The sequence below is a fragment of the Lynx canadensis genome, chromosome A1 (assembly GCF_007474595.2).
Source record: "Lynx canadensis isolate LIC74 chromosome A1, mLynCan4.pri.v2, whole genome shotgun sequence".
Lineage (NCBI taxonomy): Eukaryota > Metazoa > Chordata > Mammalia > Carnivora > Felidae > Lynx > Lynx canadensis.
In genome coordinates this window covers 51,270,810-51,293,599 of record NC_044303.2, presented here as the reverse complement: position 1 = coordinate 51,293,599, position 22,790 = coordinate 51,270,810, and the positions used below count along the sequence as shown (strand labels likewise).

Below are 22,790 nucleotides of genomic sequence, written 5' to 3'. Positions count from 1 at the left end.
TTTATATATGTTTTATAATAGTACAGTGAGGAGAGATATATTTCTGTGTATGTTTTAGGAATAATATGTGCTAAAATTTAGAGAGTGTTGGAGTACTGTTTTACTAAGGTTAAGCTAAGCAATGACAAATACATAATTAAAATACAAACTTTTGAATACATAAACCAGATCTTTAATTTTCCTCAGATTTGCATCTACAGTTAAAAATGAAAAGGATTTTGGCTGCCTGACTGGCTTAGTCAATAAAGCATGCGATTCTCAATCTCACTTGTGAGTTTGACCTCCATGTTGGGTGTAGAGATCACTTGAAAATATAATCTTTAAAAAAAAAAGAGTGAAAAGAATTTTGACCCTCTGGAAGAAGGACTAGTATGGAAGAGAAATAATAATTCTTTATCATCTGTGGCCGAAAAGGTAGCCTTAAATGGCTTGAAACCACTATTGTAACCAAATATTCCTCAGGATTATGAAATTTATATTTTAAATGAGATAACATAATAACCATTTTGTTGTTTTATTGACAGTTTATGTTTAAAATTTTGATTAGTCTAGATTTTGTGTATTTTCAATCCCTGATAAGGCATTGTATTAAATTATATTATCTTTACTACCAACCCCCACTCCAAAATTTTCTTCTTAATTCCTTTGTTCATTTGAGGAGATGCTTTTGGAAGAGAAAGATATTCACACAGATGAAGCAAGACACTAAACAAAGGTAGAAAGGAGGAGCAAGAAGTGCCGTGTGTTGAAGTTTTAAATCCCATGGTTTCATTTTGGAACAGTGGTGTTCTGTTATTTGATGCTTCTAAATCCCATTCAAGAGACTATTTATTGTTGAGGTCAGAGAGAGAAGGGCAGTAACAAAGGTGAGAAAGAAAGCTAAATGGGTGAACCATACAAATACTTCCTGATGGGTTTTCACTGGAATGTGAAAGAGGTTGTCCCTGACTTATTTGAAAAAATCTAGAGACAGAATAGTGAAGATCATAAAATGAAATGACTTGTGGTATTTTCTAACCTTTTTTTATGCTGAAGAATGACATGAGTTCTATTTTAATGTAAATAACTCAGAAAGCCTGGTATCATTGATAAGGCTGAGGTTTTCTAGTTCCTTTATTTTAAGGATGGTGGTGATTTGAAATCCTTACAAATTAAAAGAAAGATGCCAGTAAAAAGGGGTAAATACAGATGTAGATAAGACATTTGAAGACCAAAAAGGAGGAGAAAATGGAATTAAGGGCTCATTTGGAGAGTTGTTTTGTGAGGGAGGGGAGGGCATATGTATGGCAGTAGGTAAGTTTTTAGGGATGGAGGGGGAAAAGGAAGAGGTTGAAGAAGAGCATGATTTTTATAAAATAGAAGAGAGGAAAGGCATCAGTTGAGATTGAAACAAATGAGTTAAGTTAGAGGGTTTAGAAATGCAATCAAGGTTTGGAATAGCCTTTAAAAGAAACTGATGGATCTGAAGAGAAACTACTTGTTTTTGGATTAGTGGTCCCTAAGGACCCAGAGAGACCACTGGATGTATCCATTCTGGATGCCCTTCCTCACCCATAGCCCTAAGTGTCTAGAATCAAAAGTGCCAAGAAATTAGATTATAGCACTGGCTGGAATTTTGGGCTGCTGTGACAGAAAAAGCGGGACAAGATTTCAGATGCTGATGAAAGAGGCCTTGAGATCACCAACCATGGAATCCAGCCTCCGTTAGAAACGTGAAAGGACAAGTGGAGGTCCAAGGGACTTGGAGGCAGAATAAAATCCTGGAACAATGTAGGAGTGCAGTCTACCTAAAGAACTAGAAGGATAGGCAATTTGTGTGATAAAGTAGAATATTTGAACTTGATTTCATAGAGCGTTTTACTGAATGATATGGCCCGTTAATGTGGCCATGAGCAGGTAGCTGAAGTAGAGCGGAAGTGACAGTCATTCTAACTGCCTCAGTCTAAGAACTAAAAGTCTCAGCAATTGGGCGATCATCCACATCAAACCAAAGACACAGATGATGGCAACACTGTGACTGGCAAGATTAAAGATGAAAGCGAATTTGTTTACCATTGGGGGAGGGGTCCTCTTAGATACAATACAAAGTCAGGGGACAAATGGCAATAGTTTGATGCTGGTTCCTAGAGAAGCATAGAGTAGTTTTAGTATAAAAATACTAGAACAGGTAGATGACAGAGGGTTTATATTTTATGTGGTCACCAAAAATGATAGAGGGGATAAAACTAACAGGCCTAGGGCTCCAAACAGACCTGGTATAAAGTTGCTTCAGTGCAGGTGTTAGATGAGGACTCACACAGTCAGCCTGGCATTGGTGAGAACAGGCTCATTTTTCAAGGTTTTGTCTGTAGGGACCCGCGAGGGCCCCTAACATAAGGAATATGTTACTCCGCAGGGCCAAACATTGATAGGGGATGGAAGGAATAAGGATTCTATCTCACCTTCTCAGGGAACAAATAAGCTAAATAAATGTACCTTTCATGTACCTTTCTACCTCTTCATTTGCATCTCTTACTACATTTACTACTGGAAAAAAACACATTCACTTTCCACCCACTCTCCCTTTCTCCTTGAGTCAATTTATGAATAAATCAACTATAATTATGGCTAATAATTGTAAAACAGTCCTCAGTAAAGAGAGACAGAGAATGCAGAGAGATAAAAAATAATATTAGAAATAACCAAGGATGGATGCCACTAACTTAAAAAGATACAAAAATACCAAAAATTTGCCTTCTGCAGTCTTTACATCTACCTCTTCAACCTTTTCTAGTTAAAATAATTTTGCATTCACATCAATGTGTGTACCTTATCTGAATCTTGACTCAAACTGTTGGGGATGGTGGGGGTGAGGATTAGAAATTTGAACACTGAGTAAATACTTGATGAACTATTTAAAAAATCACCATAAGTAACCCTATTTAGAATAAGCTTTAGGGGCGCCTGGGTGGCTCAGTCAGTTAAGTGTTTGACTTTGGCTCAGGTCATGATCTTGCGGTTTGTGGGTTCGAGCCCTGTGTCGGGCTCTGTACTCGTGTTGTCATTGCAGACAGGTACTGTAGCTAACTGTTAGCCTGCCTAACAATACCTCATTACTTTTTTAAGAATTGATGGTAACCCTCACTTAGTACAAATGTGACTTTCACTCTGTTTTAGCACTTTAGTAATGCTCTAGTTCAGATAAATAGCATTGACTTTTCATATTATATATAACTATGTATTTTTTTTAATAAAATGTTCCTTTTTATTTTTTTTTATAACTATGTATTTTTAAAATATTTTTTGATCAATGGTAAGATCAGGGATAAATATGAAGAATGCAGACCCTTTTTTGTGAGGTGCTGGTGTTCTGTTAGAACTTTGTGCTCTTAAAAAAAGTGAAGGAGAAGAAGAAGAGCACTGTGCCCTTTTTAGAACACACTGTCCAATTTTACATCTTGGAGTCTTTATGTTGTTTCATTTGTCTAGGATGCTTTCCCTTCCTATTTTTTTCCTATCTTTTTTACTAAATTTTCCTAGTTGACCAAGCTCAAAAATTTCTGTTGACATTTGTCTTCTCTGTACTTCCCAGTAATGCTGTATTTACTAATTTATTGGTTGTTCATTTAAGGACTATTGAGCCCTTATTAACGTACCAAATACTAAGATGGGAAGTAAGCATTGAGTGAAGAGGGGGAGGGAAGGGATATGAAATCAATAAGATGGGAGTACAGTTCTTGCTCTTGGAGTACTCATTGTATAATATGGCAGACATGCCACATTCAAATAATTAAGTTGCATTGTAATAAGTTACAGAATGACTTCACCTAGGTGATATGTGAGGAGGGAAAAAGTCTTGAAGAAAGGTTGTCAGGAAAAAGTGACAAAGAATCAAATGTCCAAAGTTATGGAGGCCTGCTATGTTTGGGAACTGAAAACTAGTTGATAAGGGCTGACAAAGCAAAAGATTGGGGGTAGGAATCACATAAGTACTGGGGAAATTAGGTTTCCCTCTCTTTTCTCAGGTCGAAGTAGAAGAGCTCTACTTCTTACCCATAATGTTTAGTTTGTTTTTCTTCCCTTCAGCCCATTTGTATTTGTATACCTTTTACTTCTCTTGTTAAGCTCCTTAAGGTTAAGGACTCATTAAGAATCCCTTCTTACTCATATTCTTGTCTTCCAAAATGTTAAATATTATATTTTGCGCACGGTAGGCTTTCAACTTTGTTGAATATTACATTTTAATGCTTGGCATTTGGTATGATGTACTGTTCAGAATAATTCCTATCACCTATATGCTGCTTCTTCTCATTTACTTTTCTCTCATTTAATTTTGTTGTGACCTGTGATGTCATGTATTTTATCATTCTTATTTTTCTAGTGTCAACAGATAGCTACTCTCTCAAAATCACAAGTAGAAAGTAGTAGATAAGGAGACATATGGTCACAAAAGGACAAAGTAAATATAGCTATAAAAATCATACCACTTTAGTAGAACTCCCAAATTAAGTAAATGTGAATATTCATAACCTTAATGGTTGAATGAGGATGAGTACCGTGATACATGTTGAAGGTGACGTAGGTCAGTCTGAGAAGACAGAAGGCATACAATGTTGATTTTTAAATTAAAATTCTAAAGATCTGGAAGCTACAGAATGTAAGCTAATAGAATGTTTCATACATTGGGGAAAATATGCCTGGAATAGACCTTACATTTTGGGGGGGAAACGAGTTTACTTCTAGGATAGGAGATATTAGTGATTTAAAACTTCTAGGCCCAATTCTTTGGATACTTTGTCAGAAATGAGGTCTTCCAACATTGTGAAGGTTGAGTGGTAGAGTGTATATCAAGGAGAGTAAATGATACCTGGATGGAAGTATTCTAAGATATCTTTATAATGACTATATTATCTGAATTCTTGGAGAAACAGCTCATGTGTCCAAACATCTCCAGGCATTTATACAAACCACTTCCTTCCTCCATATGCTGATTGATGTTCACATGCAGAAAGTAGGTTGATTTCTTCAAATTTTAGGGACCGGAACATACGGAAGAGAGATGAAGGGAAAATATCTTTTGGTAATCTTTCTGATAGCATTACCTGGGGTAATTGGTAAAATTAGCAAATGTTTCTCACATTTTATGTCCCATTTCATTCTCTTGGGTTACCTGATGATGCCTGGTAGCCACAGCTTTAACATACCCCGAATTGCTTGGTTTTGTTATGTTAATAGATTGGTGTATGTATATGCATAATCTGTTTTTACTATTTAACCTTAGTAAATACTAAGTATTTACTTAATGCACCATTAACAGAATGAAATTAAGGCAATTAAAATAACAGTAATTGTTTTTGTGTATGCTGTGTTTAATTTTTCAGAGACATTTTATCTTTTTCTCTTTAAAAATGGCAACTCTTAACTCTGTGCTCATCTAGCACAGTGAAAGAATTATTAAGCATTTTTTTGCGTGAGCATTTGGCATGTTTGGTCATGTATTTTCACAATGAATATTTTTCACTTATTTGATCTTCTGTGCCTTGAAAAATTATCCGCAGTTTGGTGATCATTAATTTAGTTAGGATTTTAGTATGCTTTAATTTTTAATTTTCCTAACAGAACTTTTTTTGCCTTTAAAACAGTCTTTGAGTATAAAACGATTTAGATTATTGTAGGGGTGTGTGTGTGTGTGTGTGTGTGTGTGTGTGTGTGTGTGTTTGCATATAGTGGTACTCCTATTAATCTATGAAAGCTAATTTATGTATTTTAATAATTAGAAATAGAGACTTTGGAGATATTATTATTTTCATGCATGTTCATGTCTTTAGACTAAACTTGCCTAAATTTTCTAAAGAAAACCGTGCAAGTCTATTTTATGTTTAAACTCCAGCTTTCTATCTGGTGCATTTTTGGTATTTGATAAATGTAATTTTATTTGGATACCGTATTTTAAAAGTAGTAAACTAGTGTTTAGTGGAATTTTCTACAAATTGAGAAAAGCAAACAAGTGTCAAATTTGAATCCACATATAATTAACGTACAAAAATGATTTGATTTGCAATTTATCACAATGGTTAGCAGTTATATCACTTGTTAATTCATGTACTCAGACTCAAAACACTTGTTTGCACATGGAAATAAAAGAGAGGTACAAGCTTCAAATATTGTGAATCACCATATTGCTTCTTTATCACTAACCCCATCTGCCTTGCTTTTCACGATGCTTTTTACATTGCTTTTAATATAGAAAAAATTATGCTAAAAAATAGAAAATGCTAAAGAATATCTCAATATTGTTTTATGTCAAAAGGTCTGCACCACTGTTTTCTGTGAAGGAGAAAAACCTTTGAGCACATAGTTCAAAAATTCTTATATATATGAATGAACCAGTAAAGACATCTTTTTCCCCAAAAAAATAGCATTTTAAAATGCTTTCATCATGTTTCCACTTCACATAAAGAGAAAGGACCCTATTTGCTATTCATTTTTAAATATGAAAGGGGGCTTTGGTTTTTGGTTTTGGTTTTGTTTTGCATTCATTAGGCACATTACTAGGAACTCCTTTTTCTGGCTGTTATATGTCTTATATCTCTGAATTAGCATATATGTGTATGTATGTGGGTGTGTATCTGCATCTTTCCATACATAAATACATGAGGAAAATACAGGGTTAAAGAATATTAAATTGTCATTATCTAAAATGGCTTATAATTGGTTGGGAATTGTGTTGTTTCTTTTGTGTTGAAGTTTTGGATGCTGAAAGCTTTTATTAACATTTTGAGTGTCCTCTTTTTTGTTCAAAATAACCATTTATCACAGTATTTACATAAGCAGTAAAATTGTGTAATTGCTACTCACTGGGAAGATTTTAATTTCAGATCAAATATATTCAATAGCATATTTTTATGTAAAATGTATATCACTTAAATTTTCATTAAGACATTTTGTGAAGATGTTGACTTTTCTAGGACTGCTGCTGCGAGTTGGTTATTTAACAGAATATTTTTAGATTTTAATATAGAGATGTAAAGGCTCTATGCATTTCCTAAACTTGGTGATAGCAAAAACTAGGCCTGTCTTTTAAGAAAAGATTCAAGTTGTATGTTTTTCTGTGTACTTTTCTTAACAAATATGCTAACAGCTTTCAGTAACATTTCTGAATGATTTTTCCTCATTTAGAGAAGAAAGGGAGATTGAAAAATGACCTAGATTTTTGACTTCTTGATGTTTTTTGTATTTCAAAAAGTGGAAATGTTCACAGATTCTCCATGCCATTAATATTCATAATAATAGTTGCACTATCTATACAATCTATATTATTTACCTTTTCTTTATAAAACAGCAGACTGTTTTCTGTCATAAAACAAATCTGGCTTGTATTGGAACAGATATGTCGTCATTTAAAAGAGTTTTAAGGTTTCCTGCTTGCATTGACTGTCTTAAGCTTTAAATCAATGTCTGGCTCTTAATTTTAGTAAATGGCATGACACACTATATCCATGGAGAGCTTTTGACAAAAACTTATTTATCAGTCTTTCTTTGCTGTATGGTTTACTCAGGTGGCTTCAGTTTCCCTGTAGTAAAATAATATCACAGTGCTGGTGCTAGAGTACAGAACAATGTTGTTACTGTGAACACATCTTCTGTAGATAATATCCTGTTCCCTTTCTTTGTTGATATTTTTCTTTCTTAAACTTTGTCGCTCAGAGTATCTTTAATGCTAGCCAAGGAGTCAGGGACTTGGACGTATTTTCATGGACTTCCAAAGCTTTTTTTCCCCAGGTGAGTTAACTGTAAGGAACAGTCAAACAATATTCAGGTATTTCAGCATGTATAACAAATTTTGCCTTCTATCTTTTGAAGCCTTTGCTTAAGGTTAATGAAAGACTTTTTGCGGAAAAAGATCGACACAAAGTGCTACAATTGAGTTTCCCTGGTAATCCTTTTCCCTCTGCTCTTGTCAAAGAATGTATTATTAGTTTAATTTGAACTTTTATGTGACTTCAAATTTGCTGTATTTAATTTATGACTAGCTTCTCCCATAATTACATCCACATCTGGCTTTCTCAGCTTGCTTGTTTTGATGGGAAAGTCCCATATCCATGGCTCTTCTCTTCTTCCCTAGCTTTTCACAATGCCCTTTTGGATATTCATCTGAGAATGGGGTGGGAATGCAAAGAGAAAAAAAATTACAGTGCACTTCATCCATTTCTTACACTGGTCCCCAGGTCTTCCATTTCTGTATTGGCTAAAGCATGTATATTAGGGTTCCTTGAGAATGGCAACCATACTTCTATGACTTATTTGTCTGTCAGTTCTTTTCATTCTCTGCACTATAAAAAAAAATGGATAGACTTTGTTTAACAGTTATTAATTTGCATAGTTTATTCAATAAAATATTAAATATTTTAATAAAAGTTCTCATATATTGCCTTTCGCTGAACAACTTGCAATTATTATTTTTGCCAAGACTCGTCTCTTGTGTTCTGCTGAATGACCAAAGTTTGGAAATACTGTTATAACTTAATTAAATGCTCTAAATATATCAGTGAATACCAGTAAAATTGATTTTTCACTAAATCTACTAATATTTGCTTGTTATTTTTGACATCATACCATGTAATTTTTTAAAAAATGGTTGTAAATAGGACTAACTTCCCTCTTCCAACTATGAAATAGCCTGATGTATTTACTGAAATTGGTTATTCACAACTAGATATTTTTAAATGTTTACTGAAAACCTTGTTAGTGTAGTAGCACAGTTTAAAGTTTAGACCTGACCCTCCATTTTCATTTTGAGCACACTCTTTATTCATATGTAAGTTTTTATGAGTATATATGCATGGGTGTGTACAATGCATATTTTAAGTTTATTTTAGATTATAAATCTACATTTTTCAAGTATTATTATATTAAATGTAAATAAATATTGTCCATAGTACATATTTATACACCTAAAAGTTATTCATCACCACAATGAAATTAATAGACTATTATGTGAAGGTTAATAGTGGGTTAAAAATTTTCCCTGACCATATACTGAGTTAAAATCACAGGTACACAGAATCTACATTTTTTTAACTTAAGAATTTCATTTTTAATTTTTTATTATAGAAAGGAAGACCCTTTAGTATGAGACTACTTAGAGGGATAGAGCTATTTAGTAGTATTTTATCTTGCATAAATAGTATATTAGTGTTTTTTTTCATTTTTATTCCATGTTTATGGTATTACTAAATATTAATTTAATTTTAATGCACTGTTTAAATAAGTGCCCCATTAGGGTCATCTTTTGTTGTATTTAAACATAAAATAATTTGTAGAGTCTTTACTACTGTATTTAAAAGTACAGTTTAAATCTGTTTTAAAGAAGTAATAATGACAATGGAAGAGCCCCCAGTGTGGAACTTTACTCCTTCACAAAGAGCAAATATGAGAAGGTTATTATTTATCTTTATTGCATTCACATAGGGAACAATTTCATTCAGATTCAACAGAAAATGTAGGGCATGTCTTTTTCTTTCATTTTAGAAGTGATTCTTTTATATCTAAATGCATTGTATTTATGTAAAAATGCATCTTTGATATTAATCTCTCTAAAAGCATAATCATCTTTTTCTGTTAATAGCATTAATATATCATTGTTTAGTATTGGCCTAGCAGATCTAGCAGGACATCTTTATTTGTATTACATTAAGGAAGTATGAGTTGTTAAAATTTTATAAGCATTCTTATATTTATCCTTAACCTAGTAAATATTAAGATGTAGCTATATTTTATGCACATTTTTTGTCATTGCCATCCTGTTTATAGACAAGTTTCTAGAATCTTCACACGTGTTTTCTCTATTTGTAAGTAATTATTACAAAGTGGAAGGAAATGAAGATTTAGACTTTTTAACCTGTACCAACATACAGCAATGCAGTAATAATGACTCAAAATTATTCAGTTGTGGTTCACAGAGTATATTATTTTTGTTTTTCCTACTGTTTAATATTTCATTAAAAAATAAAAATAAAATCAAGTACTATATATTTCTTAAATTGTGGTGGGCAAAAGCCAGAGGTTCATTCGCTCTTTCTGCTATATTTTCTTCTCTTCTTTTAAATATTACTCAGCATTGAAACATTAAAAGATTCTTTGGTAGTCGTGTTAATGTGTATACTTCAGTTATTTTTGTATATGTATTCTCTTATTTGATAGTATTAAAGACTTGTGTAAAAGCTATTAATAATAGGATGTCGAAAGTGGTAATAGATTGTATTTTGTTTATTTTTTTTTCCTATTCAAATTTTCAGGAACCTAAAACTAATACTGATGACTTTTTCAAAGATATAAACTCCTGCTGCCCACAGGAAGCAACAATGCAAGAACAAGATATGCCGTTCTTGCGAGGAGGGCCAGGCATGTACAAGGTAGTGAAGACGGGACCTTCCGGTCACAACATCAGAAGCTGCCCTAACCTTAGAGGTATCCCAATTGGAATGTTAGTTCTGGGAAACAAAGTCAAAGCAGTGGGAGAGGTATGGATTCTTGTAGCTTCATGACTTCTAAATGATTCCTTTTTAATATAATACCAGAGCATCTCTTCCTTCCAAAGGTTGCCATTTCCATCCCAGGTTTTTAAACGTTAATGTTCTTTATCCTTACTTGTAATGCAGATACTACTAACATCATTTTTCTGTGCTTCTTTTTTAAGTAATTTTATTCTCATAATTATCCTTCTGAAAACAGTATTTATATTAACAAAATGATTTGTATTGTATATATGAATGTTTGGTATGTACATATATCCTTTCATTATTATAAATGTACTATGATGTCATGGGTTAACAGCACTTTAAAATATTTACTATGAATTGGTATGGAGATGTGACATATACAAAGAGTTCATTTCTTTGTTCTCATTTATGTGTCTCACTGAAGTCCTGAGCAAATAAAACTTTTTAGTTAATGGTGGCATTTGCCTCAGCTGATGAGCTTGAAGATGTAGTGTGTCATGCTATTTCTCAGTGTCAGGGTCATTTTCAAGTTGTATTATAGACACTACCAATCTAAATAATAGTTTGCTATGTTGGGATATTTTAGGTGCCAAAACAAAAAAAAAGAGAGAGAGTGCCACGTGTTTTGGGGTAATGTGTAAAGTTATTTAGAGGTTGTCCTGTGCCTTAAAAGTTATTATTTTTACTGAAGTCATAAATAAGCAGCATTTTACAGAACTTTTTATTGATTTCTGTCTTACCTCAGGCTGTGGTCTTAATTTCAGAAACTAATTTCATGGTAACTTTTGGAATGATTACCCTATTCAAACACTTAAACTTTTTGCTGGTTTTCAGCCTGAGTACCCTGAAAGAATCAAGCCAATCAATCGTGCTTTTTGTTATGTGCTAGGTAACCAATTCTGAAGGTGCGTGGGTGCAGCTGGATAAGAACAGCATGGTAGAGTTCTGTGAGAGTGATGAAGGAGAGGCATGGTCCTTAGCTAGAGACAGAGGCGGAAACCAATACCTTCGACATGAAGATGGCAAGTTGGCTTAAATTTGTGATTTATTCTGATTAACCTTTGAAATGCAGAAGTAAACAACTTTTTTGTGTGTTTATTTTTTAAGTAAAGAGAAAAACCGAAGTTAAAAATTCTTACAATTCTTAAAATTTGTTTGTGAAAATAATGGGTACTCGGCACATGTACGAAGAGAGTTAAAAGAAAATGTGAAATATATGAATCCATCTTTGCAAACTATGTTTTCTTTTTTTTCCCATTGATGTAGATTTGTATGACTCCTTATTCTATGCCAGTCCAGGATTGAATGTTTTACCTTTTTTTTTTTAACCACTAAATGGAAGTTCACTTTTCAAATTGTCAATCATAGTACTTCTCCTAGGCAATTTCATTTGATTTAATTTTGTCTCAGGATAGGAGCATTGGATAAATGCATAGCATCTTTTGGGGGGTTCCTATTTTGTTGTTAGAGTTTCAGCTTTCAACTTCATCTTTTTCAATAATCTCAGTTAATAAAAACTTTTCTTTATTGTCCCCTTCTCTTCATTCTCCTGGGACAAAAACATGGTTCTTCCAAGTTCAGACCAAGTCATCACTTGGGTGAAGGTTTAACTGATCCTTACAGAGTCAAGAATTCTAAGTTCCTAAAGAACTATATTTACCGCTAGAATAAAACTGATATCATACTGAAGTTAATTTTTATTTCTTTATATCGAGATTGTGAGTCACTTGTGGACAGGCACAGGGTTTTTAATCTTTGTATTCCTAGTTCTGAAACAGTTTTGGCACTTAATTGCATATTAAGTTTTGTAAATACAAGTTGAATCACAAAAATATTAGGGCATCAAAGTAAGTGGATAAGTGAAGCATAGATTTTTTTCTTCCAAATCCTAAAATTTATAGGAAAAGGTCAGATAAACGAAAGAACATGGGTATTTATCCAAAAGAGAATAAATACGTAGTATTTACCATCCAAGAGGCAATATGGCCATAAGTATAAATAGATCTTTTAAAAGTTTGAAACTTCATGAATGACAGAGTACATTTAGACTACAGTAAAACCTTGGGCTGCAAATAACTTGTCCTGTGAGTGTTCCGCAAGGCGAGCAAACATTTATCCTAAATTTTAACTTGATAAATGAGCAATGTCTTGTAATACAAGTAGTACCTAACGCCGAATGTCACATGATCACAACTTAGCCAGTGGTTCTTGAAATTCGCTTTGATATATGACTGCTTTGGATTACAAGCATGTTTCCAGAACAATTATGCTCATAAACCAAGGTTTTACTGTATTAACAGTATATATTAAACATTTTTCCTTTTTTTCCCCACAATAAGCCTTTGAATAAGTTCTATAATTTTCATTTTACAGGCAAGGAAACTAAAGGTCATGGATTTGAAATGACTTTTGCCTGTGGTTATATAGCTAGATGTATGGCAGATGTATTACCTGAGCCAGAAACTGCATTTGTATTTGAGATGCTGTGCTCATTACAGCACACTACTCTGTGTCAGTAATCATTGAATAGAATCTGAGAACCTGCTACTTCCCTTGTCTTTACAGACACACTTCGTAATCACAGCTGATGTGGTTGTAAAATAATGTTCTGGGTTGGTATACCTATTCTTCATTATGTTGTGAGAATGAGAACGGCTTCATTTGATGAAACTTAGACATTTTACAAAATACCCTTCCCATTTATAATATACTTAATATATATATTACATACTCAGAAGTTCCTAAACATTTCCACTATATATGCATATTCTGATATAAATGAAAATACATAAAGTGAGGTCAGCTTTATATAAGACATAGGTAAATAATATGAGAATGGTTTGGGTAACTATCAAAGTAACTTCCTAGCTTAATTATTTTTTTAACTGTCAATATAGCTTAAGTGTAAGAGTGAACTCTGGAGCTGGACTGCTAGGGTACAGATACCAGCGCCACAGCTTTTCAGTTGTGTAACCTTGGCCAAGTTAACCTGACGTCTCTGTGCTTCAGTTTTCTCGTTTACAAAATGAAAATAATTTATAAGTTCCATATGAAATCCAAATGAACAAATAATAACATAAAACTAGCAGATGGTAAGGTTAGCTGTTATGATTAAAATGTAAAATGCCCTCTATACTGAAGACTGAGTTTTAAATGGAGAGTTTTATTTCTATATACTTAGAAGGTAGACGGTTCTTCTTAGTTAAAATGCTTCTTAAATTAGTATATTATTTCTGCTAAGTAAGATATTCAACCCTAAAAGCAGTGTAAGAGAAGTTTAAATTTCTCTCTATCAACACTTAATGGTCCTTTGCTCTTATATAAAGTGATGTTAAGTTTTTAACGTAAGACCTGGGGTGATCAGGAAAAAGTGTTAAGAAGTTAGTGCCTGAAAATCACTACGATTAGTTGATGTTGTATCCAAATAGTCTGCTCGTCGATATTAGTATGTAACTGTATTTAATGTGGAAGTAAGAGGATTTGGCACTATAGTAATTTGTATGAGGTAGTAGAAGTACAACAAAACTTTGTTCTTGGTAAAAATTATTTCTAGGTCTTTGATATTTGCAAATAAAGCTAGTAGGCAAAGTTACTGGTCTGGTTAAAAACAGACCTTATACTTGATGCTGAGACCATTCTGAGTCTAGAGGGTGAGAGGGATGCTGTCTTTCCCATTCAGATTAGTGTTCCTGAGTATTTTCCAGAAAACCTATTCCACTGCTGAAATATCTGACACTAAACACTATTGCCTAAGAGAAGTGCTGGGGGATTGACTTCTTGAAAAAAGTCTAGAAATGTAAGTGAAAGGAAAATGCAAGTGGAAGAAAACACCACATTTTCTAGTTCCATTTTCTTTTTGAAGAGATCTTGATTTCTAAAAAATATACTCAAGACTTCATTATCTGTAAAGTTGTTTTGATAGAATAGATACTTTTTCTCCTTTTACCTTGCATTTGACAGATTTTATTTTGCCCTTTTTTAGCTGGCATTAATATGACTATTGAATTATGGTATTTGTGTTTTTAGTATTATATCATACAAGGTCTTATGGCCATCTCATTGATAATAAAGGATACCTTAGTTTATTAATTTATGTTGTAAACTGGATAAAATACTTGCCTTTTTTCCTTGAAATAAGAATTACGATACATTTATTGACTTGAGCATGTGTGAATAGCTCTATGTGACCTGATTTATCATCCTTTCATTTAGAGGAAATGTCCTTATATAATAAGTAAAAATAAGTTAAAAGTTAAATTTTCCACAATTTTTACATTCAGAACTAAAAATATTTTGTATATTAGCATTATTCAAATAGGAAAAAAAAAGAGCATATATTTAGACATTTCTATTTGAGTGCTAATACACAAAATATTTTGATTTCTGGTTTATAGGGTACCCATTTTTATTTTATAAAGTGCTCTTGTATAAATCTGTCACAAATTGGAGCTCCTGGTCCAAAAATACTAGTATGCATTCAATGATGTATCCAGCCACAATGAAAGTAAATTGACTTCATAAGACCATATCCAGTTTCTAAGTTTCACTGTGTATTTGATAATGAAAACAAAGATTTGTCGTATAATTTGTCAGTATCAATGACCTAATTGTTAGACTTATTATCAAATCTAAATGTGAGGTTTTAAAATCTCACCATCATAAAGTATTTCTTGGCAACTTTCTCTTCATTCTATGAATAGGGGAATAGCATATAAGAAACTAATTTTATAGCTGTGTCTTTTATTATAGAACAAGTTCTTCTGGATCAAAATTCTCAGACTCCTCCTCCAAGCCCTTTCTCAGTGCAAGCTTTTAATAAAGGGGCAAGTTGCAGTGCCCAAGGATTTGATTATGGACTTGGAAATAATAAAGGTAGGTGTTTGAAAGTGAGTCTTTTACCTACCCAACTTTAATATTTTTATTACCTTCTCTTTTAACCATTTTTATTACTGTTCACCCACAAAACTTTATTAAAGTTTGTTCCTAGAAAACTAACAATCAAAATGTTTGCAAAGGTGTTCTTTTAGAGTGTCATTTTTGCCAGTTTTAGCTTATGTTTGTAGTTTTTGCTTATTTGCTCCTATTTAAAGATACTCACTGTGAATTCACATCATAAATTCAATGACACTGTATCTAGTAAAAGAACTATTGTTTTTATCATTCACTTATTATTAATAGTAGTGTTAATGAGCAAAAAGGAACCTTTCACAATGATCCATTTAAAATCAAAATGTTTTAAGTAATATTACATGTCAGCTTTATTACATACACATGGTTTTGAATGTTTACCCATGTTATCTTAGTTAATTTAGAATTATGTGAAATAGGCTAATATTCGGGTTTGGTATGAATAATGAAATCAGAAAGTTGTAAAAAGGAAAACAAAAACCCCAAGCCAAAGAAATAAAATGTGTGTAGCTGGTTTTGTCTGCAGTATTAGAAGAGACCAACATGATGGACGATCCAAACAATAATTATTTCAGAATAATTTATACTTGGATTTCATCTAAAATTCAGACACATTCCTTTTCTTTTCTATACATATGATCCTGACTCCTTCTAAATCAGCGTATCGTCAGCAAGTAGCATACAAGTGGGATGATGGGTAGGAGGGAGAAGATAGCCTACATGGAAATAATTTTACTGTAAAATGTCATTTACACTAATTCATAGGATTTGATTTCGAGGAACAAATACAGCATCATTAGACTTGCAGAGCAAATGAAATAATGAAATCATCAATAAAATGCAAAATGACATCAATGTAGAGGAGATATTCAGTTTAAAATAAAACCACATGTTGTTTGATATCTTTATTGCTTTCCACAAAGTATTTATGTGAAAGAAGCCTAGCTACAAGATTTCCTTTTGGCTTTTCCTACTCTATTGTGTTGGTCTATCCTGCAGACTTGGGGACTGCCTGCTTGCTCATTTCTGGTAGCTCAGATTGCAACTAACTTGAGCTAGACCTTCATACTTAAGTAGGGGAAATGCTTGATGGTGTTTTCTTCATGTCCTTTTCTCTCTCCCATTATCAATCCTTAAATTAAAATCTCAGTGTTTATTTACTACTACTCTACTTCATTAGTAGTCTGTTCTGGAGCCATTTTTAATTCAAATTGTATGCTGTCAGTCTCTAAAGTGTCTAAATTGTACTGGTGGCTCTCACTTTAAATCAGTCTTCAAAATATAATTTACTTAAATATCGTAGGAATGTAAATCAACTTTTAAGAGACAAACATTGCTGATAACATTTGTTATTAAATAGAAATAATGAAGGACCGCTTTTTAAAAGTGTAATTTTTGCTTACATTGTTCGTATTTTTTAATAGGCTTTTAAAATACTTAGATGGTGCAAAGGAATATTAAGAAACTTAAATCTAATTAAATATATCTGACCTTTGTTAATGAACTTACCTTTAAACTAATTCCCATTTTTTAACTGTTTATACTGTCCAAGATCAAGAAATTTTTTTATAAAAATTCTCTATTCTTAATTCTATAAAATTCTTCATAATTTCTAAAATCCTTCCTGAAATCTACAACATAAATTTTTGAAAAGTGGACATATGTAGCTATGTATACAGTTCTTTCCATATAAGTCTATTCTTTCTTGCTGTTTCATTTGAAGTCTTCACTTAAGAAACTTTATTATATTTAGGGAATATGGCTGGAAAGGTACTGTGTTCCAGTTTTTACATCAACTAATCTAGATATATTTTTTCTTCTTCTCTTTTTCAGTATTATTTAAAATATTTAATACATATAATCTCCTAAAGAAGAAGCTAAGGATCATCCATCTAATTATATTGTTTCATAGTTTTAAAAATATTTTTCTGTTAAAGTCCTGTGTATGTAATTTCAAGGGAGAATGTCAGAATTCATACTTGAGATACTATTCCAATTAGATAGCTCATACTCCTTTTTATCTTATAAGTCTTAAAGATTGTTATATTATCCATCCAAGCAAAGGAGCTCATGCTTTAAGAAGTATAATTTCTTTGGCAGTAACAATTTAAAAAAAGAAAATAATAATTTATTGACTCTAATGTAAATATATTACTAAGTTAATAACATATACTTTGCCTCCCTTCAGTTCTACATTTACTTAAAAAAACGTTTTCATATTATTTGCTTATTTTCTGCATGAAGAGTACTGCAGATGAGGTGGAGTTATTTAGTCATTTATTAGGTATTATGTAGAAAACATCATTTGCTTAGATCTCAGTTTACACTTGTATGATATTGAGTCAACCTCTCTATCATAGATTCTTCATAGACTCTGAATTCCCCCACACTGCTGCTCAATGTTGTGTGTAAATTTTCATGAATTTGTTTTCATAGGTGGGCTGTTATATAAGATTATTAAAACAACATAACAACATTTGGTCCCTAATTTGAGAATAATGATCACCAACTTCCACTCATTCCTGAGTTGGCATAGTTTTATTTAGTGTTTAACTTTATCTGAATGTCATAAAGCACCATATTCTTTGCCATTTTGGATGTTAATTAATAACAAGTTGTAGTTTTGACTGTTTTGCCCACTGCAGGTGACCAACTGAGTGCCATATTGAATTCCATTCAGTCTCGGCCCAATCTCCCAGCTCCTTCCATCTTTGATCAAGCTGCAAAACCTCCCTCTTCCCTAGTCCACAGCCCATTTGTGTTCGGACAGCCCCTTTCCTTCCAGCAGCCTCAGCTTCAGAGTAAGTCTGTCAGCCTTACCTGCCTCATCAAACCATTTCTGAAGCTTTGTTCTGAGTTGTTTATCAGTTACTAATTATTTATCAACTCACTTGACTGATTTTATTTCATGAGGATGTTATCCCTTTCCACATTTTTGAAGGATTTAAGCTATTCTGAGCTAAGACATTGTGCAGCTAAGACATTTGTTTTTTAATCACACATTTTTTTATTAAGTATAGTTATTAAAGTATGGCTATTATGCTCTCTAATTCCAGCATAAGCAAATACATACATAAAGCATGTTAAGAAAAACATTTCATTTAAATTTTTTTATATAAAATGCATGACTATACTAAGCATCACTTACAGAGCTAACTTTCATTGTTTTACACTGGATTTTTGTTACTGAGGGATGCCCCCAAGAGAATAGACCTATTTCACTATACCAGTGGGTAGAGGATAGGTAGTACGGGGCAGGTTTGTTTGTTTCTTTTAAGTGAATTTGGTATCTGTGAAATGTATAGCAACTTGAGGTTTCCAGATTTTCTCAAATTGTTGTTTCTTCTCTTGCTTTTTGTTGTTGTTGTTGTTTTTCTTGTTCTTAATGTGTTAAAGTGATTATTTGCTTTTAGCTATGCCTTCTAAGATTGCTCTAGCCCTCCATCCATGATGTAATTCACATTGATCTGGAAAATAGACCCAAACAAATTACACTTAACCAAGTGTTCTTTTTTTTTTTTTTTTTAATAACTGCTTGAGGCCTCCACATAAACTTCTCAAAGCTTCTTGTGGTATGACAGCAATATATTCTTCTTGGCTTTCAGTTCATGTTATCGGCTGTACAATATATAAACGTATTCACTGAATGAGATAATTCATGAAAGTCCCAGATCATGCAAATAATGTTACTCATTAGGATATTATTATCTACCTTAGATAAAGAGTATACAAGAGTATAAACTTTTCTGGGATTGCACTATACATTAGGCAAGTTTAATGAAAGTAAGTAGTTTGGAAATATAAGTAGTATCAATTTCTAGCCAATCCTTGTCTATATATATGGATATTGAATGTGTCTTAAAAGAAGAATTTCAAGGAAATATGACAGTGTCATGTGTGAGAAGTAGCTTTTTCCTTCTTTGGTAAGCATTACAGATGAAGGAAAGAGAAGTGACAACTTAGTTTACTCATTTAATGAAGCAGTAGTTTTTTTACATTTATATATGCCCAGATTGCAGGAAGTCTTAAAGGTAAAGACAAGAGAAAAAACAAAAAGGAAAAAAATCATAATTAGGCAGAAAATCCATATTAGATATAAAATTTCAAACAGGAAATGACTCTGATAATGTCATAGCAGCAGCAGACAACAGAAAAAAGTAAGGACATTTTTGTTCTACACAAAAAGTCATTTCAAGTCTTCTCAAAAAAAAAAAAAAGTGGGGTGGCTGGGTGGCTCAGTAGGTTAAGCATCCGACTTCGGCTCAGGTCATGATCTCGTGGTCCGTGAGTTCGAGCCCCGTGTCAGGCTCTGTGCTGACAGCTCAGAGCCTGGAGCCTGTTTCAGATTCTGTGTCTCCCTCTCTCTGACCCTCCCCCGTTCATGCTCGGTCTCTCTCTGTCTCAAAAATAAATAAACGTTAAAAAAAAAAATTAAAAAAAAGAAAGAAAGAAAAGTGTAATTATTTTTGTTTTACCAAATTATCTAATAAAATATTTCAAAATATAAAGACCATAATAAAATCAGGCTTATTTCTCTCAAAGAATAATAGGTTTCCAACTGACATTGTGTCAAAATAATTGTATGCATCTTGTGTCTGAGTGTTATCAGTACCACTGCTTTCTTTTACCACCGTCTTGGAGCAAATTTGAAATCATGGCCTGAACATATCTCAGTTACCAGTTTTCTGAATCATCGTTTGTCTCTATTCCAACAGTGGGAATTATGTAGCTCTTTCTTCTAAACCTCTTAGTTCTCATCAGAATATCACTGAAGTTTTACTTTACAAATTCCAGAAACCAAAATTCTTAATTTTTAGTATGACCAAAAAAAAAAAAAAAAAGTATGGAATCTAAAATAGTTTTAATATTTTGGAAGTAAGTTTGAATGCTATTCATCACATCATATTGGGAAAATTAAATATGGCAGAGTGTGCTTATTGTTAAGACTACCTGAGTAAGGTATTCTTTCCTGAACTTCACTGCCATCCATCACACCAGCAGTTCACCTCGCTTTAGAAGATGGCTACAGGGGCACAGAGGGGGCACGCTCTCTCTCTCTCAAAGTAAATAAACTTTAAGAAAAAAAAAAAAACAATATAAGACGGCTACATACTGAACTTCTCATTACTAATTAGTAAAATGAGAATCACTGTTGTCTTACACATTTGTGATACTAAAAGAAAACATTATGTATAGGGGACTATATATACTAATTTTTCGCTTATATTGATAGTCACTGCTATGTGCTAAACACTGTCTTTAAACACTTTAATACATCCTCAATTAAGATAATGTCTCCATTTTACAGGTAAGGAAACAGAAGCTCGGTAGAAATGGTTTTCCCTAGAAATAACGTAGTAAAATGGTAAAGCCAGAGTGTGAGACCAGTTCTGCTGACTACAAAGGCCATGTTTTAAATATTCAGCTTTGCGTACTGAGTAAAGCTGCCAAAACTGGCCTTTGATACATATTTTTAAAATTTCTGCCTACATTTGTCTTGGCACCGAGTCTAGAGTATTAGCTTTGTTTGGGTTGTTTATTTATACTTTATAGTTTAATTTTCAGAATGTAGCATAGTTGGAGAGGAAAAAAAGATTTCCTAAGTGTCATAAGTCAAGTTCCCAGTTAAGTATACAAACTCTACATAGACATATATAAACTGCCCCATATGTTAACTTTATTTAGAACCTCTATGAGTGTAATTATCAATAATTCTTTAGTTTTGTTTTCCCAGAGGCATAGCTTTCACTAATCTTTGGAATTGGTACTTATTTTGTTACATGAAAATAATTTGGTACTTTTTTATAGTAGCAAACTTACATATACACACATATTATTTGAACCTTCTAGTGAAGTAGAATAATTACAGAAATAAAATTACAAATTTTCCTTGTCTTATGTGTGTATAGGTCTGAGGGAGGGAGAGAAGTGTGTATATAGGCTTTTTCTTTACTCTTCTCTAATTTACTTTTTTATTTCCAATTATCAGTAAGATTTTGCAATAGGGTTCTAGTGAACTGAAGTTATGAATGATATCTCTGCCATTATTCTGTAAGAATAATTCACTGCTTATTTTCACTGTCTTTATTCATTCCTTTTAAAGTATCATTTTCTGTCGCATAGCCCCTGACAGGGTCTTACACATCATAGGCATTGGAGGAATATTTATTGGCTCTAGATGACTAAGATTATCACTTTCTTCTGTGTAAACCATGAATTTAAGATCATGTGTTTCTTGTTATTTTATGCTAGGTATTCCAATATTAGAGTATATGTTCAAAGAAGAGGAAGAATGTTTCAGTACTAATTAAAACCACTATAATATGACAATACAAAGTCTAATAATTCTGAGTTTATACTGAGTAATGATAATTAGGAGTTTATACCTAAGCGAGATCCTCCAAAACTGAAAAACTTCCAAATGACTGAGGCATTTAAGATCTACTGTCCAGGAGGCCTAATAGTTTATTTTCATTTTTCTTGTGGAAAAAATGATAATTAAGACAATTTACTATTCTCCCAGACATTTTCAATATGTAACATATGTCAAAATAACAGTACTTTCAAGCCCAGATAGGAAACCTCTAGGTTATCTTGCAACAAGTTTTTCTGTTACACCTGTATGCCACATTCTTAAATGAGACAGAACATTTGCTACATGTGACTTAAAATGTCCACTTGAGTATCTGCATGCATATTTATTTAGGTTTGAGAATACCAATATATACTAAAGCACCGTGTTCATTATAGAGATGGAAAGAAGTGATGGAAAGAACTTAAAACTCAGATTTCCCTTTCAGCCACTCACTGGCTTTATTTAGGTAGGTTATGTGACACAGCTGAGCCCTGTTTACTTCATCCATAAAGCGGGGTGCCCAGTAAATGTTATCACTTGATATCATTATTGCCTTTTGATGCAAGCACTTAACATCTATTATGCTCCTAGGAAGACTAGAAGAAATCACAGCCTGAGAGCGAGCAGTTTATTCTCAGTGTGGAGGAGTAGCAGGAAGGAATTTGGAAAGGGACAATTGAGGTTTCCTGGCTTCTCCTCAGTTTACATTTTTACAGTATAACTTTATTATTTGTCTTGAGGTAGATTCTTCATAGAGTAACACTATGTTGAAATATTAGTATGAATGTTAGTATAGAGGCCAGCTTTGTTTCCAAGACCTAGAGGTCATTTCTGTCCTGCATTATAATCATACCACAGAATTTGTCCATTTGTTTACTTGAAGGTGTGGCATGGATGGAACCTTGGATTTATGTGCCTACTCTTTTCTTCTCTCTTCAAACAGAAGTATCTTATCCTAAAAACCTTTTCGTTTTGTTTTCAGTTTTAGCTGTCTTTGTACTACATAAGTGTTATATCCTTCTGAAGGCAGGACATGGTTACGTGTC

The 22,790-nt window shown here is 32.8% G+C and overlaps 1 protein-coding gene across 8 annotated transcripts in view; it reads left to right on the top strand.

Moving 5' to 3' along the window:
• Positions 1-22,790, top strand: part of MYCBP2 (MYC binding protein 2) — a 283,331-nt gene that overhangs the window by 202,210 nt on the left and 58,331 nt on the right. For 2 of the 8 annotated variants that reach the window (XM_030312235.1, XM_030312173.1), the window contains exons 53-57: positions 7,687-7,761; positions 10,278-10,502; positions 11,371-11,503; positions 15,231-15,353; positions 18,035-18,190. In XM_030312235.1, coding sequence (XP_030168095.1) covers positions 7,687-7,761; positions 10,278-10,502; positions 11,371-11,503; positions 15,231-15,353; positions 18,035-18,190 — 712 coding nt within the window. Of the gene's footprint in view, positions 1-7,686; positions 7,762-10,277; positions 10,503-11,370; positions 11,504-15,230; positions 15,354-18,010; positions 18,191-22,790 lie in introns of all 8 variants that reach the window. The other 6 variants (XM_030312218.1, XM_030312227.1, XM_030312183.1 and 3 more) reach the window with 5 other exon arrangements.